A 3507-nucleotide genomic window follows, 5' to 3' on the forward strand; every position below is an offset into this window, starting at 1 on the left:
CCCCCCCCCCCAGTGACCAAGACCAACCTGTCGGTGCACGAAGACAAGAACCGGGTTCCCTATGTCAAGGTGAGGAGTGGCTCAGAGGGTGCCTTGGGTGGGGGACCCCAAGGGGCACCCCCAGAGTGGGGGCTGGGGCCTCACCCCCCCCACCCTGCACCCACAGGGCTGCACCGAGCGCTTCGTCTCCAGCCCCGAGGAGATTCTGGATGTGATCGATGAGGGGAAATCCAACCGGCATGTGGCTGTCACTAGTGAGTGCCCTGGGGACATGGCGGGGGGCCAGGCGATGGTGGGGGTGGGCAGAGTGGGGTGGGGGGATCACTGCTATGCAGGGTACTGTGGGGTGTCTGGGGTGCTGGGGAGTTCTGGGGTACCATGGGGGTCCCTGCGGTGCTGGAGGGGTCATTGAGGCAACATAGGGGTCCCTGGGATACTGGGGGGGGGGGTCTGGGGCACCATGGGGGTCCCTGGGGCACCGTGAGGGTCCCTAGGGCATCACGGGGGTCTCTGCAGCCTCATGGGGTCCTTGGAGCATTGTGGGCTCCCTGGGGTGCTGTAGGGCCCCTGGGGTGCTGTAGAGGCCATTGGGCCACCATGGGGGTTCCAGGGGCATTGGAGGGGTCCCTGGGATGCTGTAGGGTCCCTGGGGTGCTGTAGGAGTCATTGGGGTGCCATGGGGATCCCTGGAGTATTGTGGGGGTCCCTGCGGTACTGTAGAGATCATTGGGTTCCCTGGGACATCATGGGGTCCCTGGGGCATTTTGGAGTCCCTGGGGTTCTGTAGGGTCCCTGGGGTGCTGTAGAGGTCACAGGGCTCCCACGGAGTTCCTGGGGAATCCTGGGGGCCCTGGAGTGCAGTGGGGGACTCCTGGGGGCACTGGGGGGTCTCTGGGGCATCGTGGGGTGCTGCAGTGGTCCCACGGGGGTGCGGGGGTCCCCGGGAGCTGGAGGCATGGGTGTGCAGCCTCTCCCCATGCCCGCAGACATGAACGAGCACAGCTCCCGCAGCCACAGCATCTTCCTCATCAACATCAAGCAGGAGAACGTGGAGACGGAGCAGAAGCTCAGCGGGAAGCTCTACCTGGTCGACCTGGCCGGGAGCGAGAAGGTCAGGGGGTCCCCAGCACTGAGGGACCCTGAGGGGCTTGGGCTGGGAGGGTTCTGGTGGGGGGGGGTCATCTTTGGGGGACCCTGGGCTTGGGTATGTGGGATTGGGGGGTCTCTGGGGCAACTTGGGAGGAGGGTGTCCCCAAGGGGGACATTGGGAGGGTGGGAGTCTGTAGGCTGTGGGACATTGGGGTTAGGGGTCTTCAGGCTGGGGTGGGGGTCTTTGGATGAAGGCCCTCTGGATTGGGGATCTCTGGGGATCTACTGGCTGGTGGCATCCTTGGGTTTGGGGGTCTTGGAGGGGTTCTTGGGCTGGGGGTGTCAGTGGGGTGGAGGTCCCTGGGGTAGGGGTGGCCCCATGGGGGTCTCTGAGCTGCCTGGCCCCACAGGTCAGCAAGACGGGGGCTGAGGGGGCCGTGCTGGATGAAGCCAAGAACATCAACAAGTCGCTGTCGGCGCTGGGCAACGTCATCTCGGCCCTGGCCGAGGGCACGGTGAGAGCCCATGTGTTCCCCCTGCCAGCCCCCCCACCTCTGCTCTGCCCCATGGACCCTGGGGCTTGGGGGGGACCATGCTGAGCTCCTGTGCCCCCCCCCGCAGAAGGCCTACGTGCCCTACCGGGACAGCAAGATGACAAGGATCCTGCAGGACTCGCTGGGGGGGAACTGCCGCACCACCATGTTCATCTGCTGCTCCCCCTCCAGCTACAACGATGCCGAAACCAAGTCCACCCTCATGTTTGGGCAGAGGTAGGGGAGGGGCCGGGGGGTATCGGGGTGCCCCTGCACCCCTCTGCACCCCTCTGCACCTCAGCTGCACCCCAGCTGCACCCCATGCACCCGTTGTGTCCCAACTGTATCTCAACTGCACACCATGTACCCGTTGCACCCGAACTGCACTTTAACAACACCCATTGCACCCCAACTTCACCCCATGCACCCATTGCACTCCAACAGCACCCCATGCACCCCAGTTGCACCCTATGCACCCATTGCACCCCAACAGCACCCATGGCACCCCAATTTCACCCCATGCACCTGTTGTACCCCAAGAGCACCCCATGCACCCCAACTGCACCCTATGCACCCTTTGCACCCCAACTGCACCCCATGTATCCACTGAAAACTGGCTGCACCCCGACAGCACCCATTGCACCTCAACAGCACCCCATGCTCCTGTTGTACCCCAACTGCACCCCATGGGCTCATTGCAACCTGACTTCACCCCATGCACCCCAAGCACCCATTGCACCCCAACTGCACCCCAACTGCATCCCCCGCACCCCCTGAGGGGGAAAAGAGGCTGCATTGGGGGTCCCCAGACCTGGGAGGGGAGTGGGGGCAAGGTGGACCCTGAGATGAGTGGGCACCCTCAGGGGTGTCCCTGCGGGAGGCTGCCTGGAAAGGGGGAGCAGGAGGGGTCCCGGCTGAACGATGTCCCCCCCATCTCCATCCAGGGCCAAGACTATCAAGAACACGGCATCGGTGAACCTGGAGCTGACGGCCGAGCAGTGGAAGAAGAAGTACGAGAAGGAGAAGGAGAAGAACAAGGCGCTGAAGGAGACCATCGGGAAGCTGGAGGCCGAGCTGAGCCGCTGGCGGAGTGGTGAGGGGGGACCCTGGCATCTGGGAGGGGACCCCATCCACCTCGTCCCAGCACTAAATGGGGAAACTGAGGCCGTGTCCCTAGGTGAGGCCGTGCCGGAGACGGAGCAGCTGAGCGGGGCCGAGGCGGAGGCTGGGACAGGCGAGGGGATGGGTGAGGGGACAGGGACAGGACCCTCCGACGAGACCCCCCTCAACGACAACAGCTCCTCCATCGTCATCCACATCTCTGATGAGGAGCGCCGCAAGTACGAGGAGGAGATCCGCAAGCTCTACAAGCAGCTGGATGACAAGGTGGGGACCCCCCCCAGACCCCTCCCTGGGTCCTCTGGGGACCCCCAAAGACCCCTCTAGACCTGCCAGGGACCCCCCAGGACCCCTGAGACTCCCCAGGACCCTTGGGAACCTCCTAGGGCCCCCAGCATCCCCCAGGACGCTCAGCATCCCAGGATGCCCAGGATCTCCTGGCAGCCTCCAGGACCCCCCCGAGGCCCCCCCTCCGCCCCCAGCCCCTTGGGGCTGGCCGGTGCGGACCCTCCTGTCCTCCCCCCAGGACGATGAGATCAACCAGCAGAGCCAAATCATGGAGAAGCTCAAGCAACAGATGCTGGACCAGGAGGAGGTGAGCCCCCCCCCAGCCCCCATGGCCCCCCATCTCCATCTGACTGACCCTGGAACCCGCTGGTGGGACCCTGGAATGATCCCCCTGGGCCCCCACCCAGACCGCCTGGGGCCCGCTTGGACCCCCACCCTGACCACTTGGACACCTCCACCCTGAGTACTTGGACCCCCC

At 65.0% G+C, this 3507-nt stretch overlaps 1 protein-coding gene across 1 annotated transcript in view; it reads left to right on the forward strand.

Moving 5' to 3' along the window:
- LOC104831185 overlaps positions 1–3507 on the forward strand; it is a gene marked incomplete at its 3' end in the record, with an annotated part of 8186 nt that overhangs the window by 1217 nt on the left and 3462 nt on the right. The window contains exons 5-12 of the mRNA XM_010566583.1: positions 14–69; positions 167–254; positions 987–1111; positions 1500–1604; positions 1711–1859; positions 2567–2715; positions 2800–3008; positions 3268–3336. Of these exons, the coding sequence (XP_010564885.1) occupies positions 14–69; positions 167–254; positions 987–1111; positions 1500–1604; positions 1711–1859; positions 2567–2715; positions 2800–3008; positions 3268–3336 (950 nt within the window). The remainder of the gene's footprint in view (positions 1–13; positions 70–166; positions 255–986; positions 1112–1499; positions 1605–1710; positions 1860–2566; positions 2716–2799; positions 3009–3267; positions 3337–3507) is intronic.

This window comes from Haliaeetus leucocephalus, unplaced genomic scaffold (genome assembly GCF_000737465.1).
Source record: "Haliaeetus leucocephalus isolate CR32 unplaced genomic scaffold, Haliaeetus_leucocephalus-4.0 Scaffold214, whole genome shotgun sequence".
Lineage (NCBI taxonomy): Eukaryota > Metazoa > Chordata > Aves > Accipitriformes > Accipitridae > Haliaeetus > Haliaeetus leucocephalus.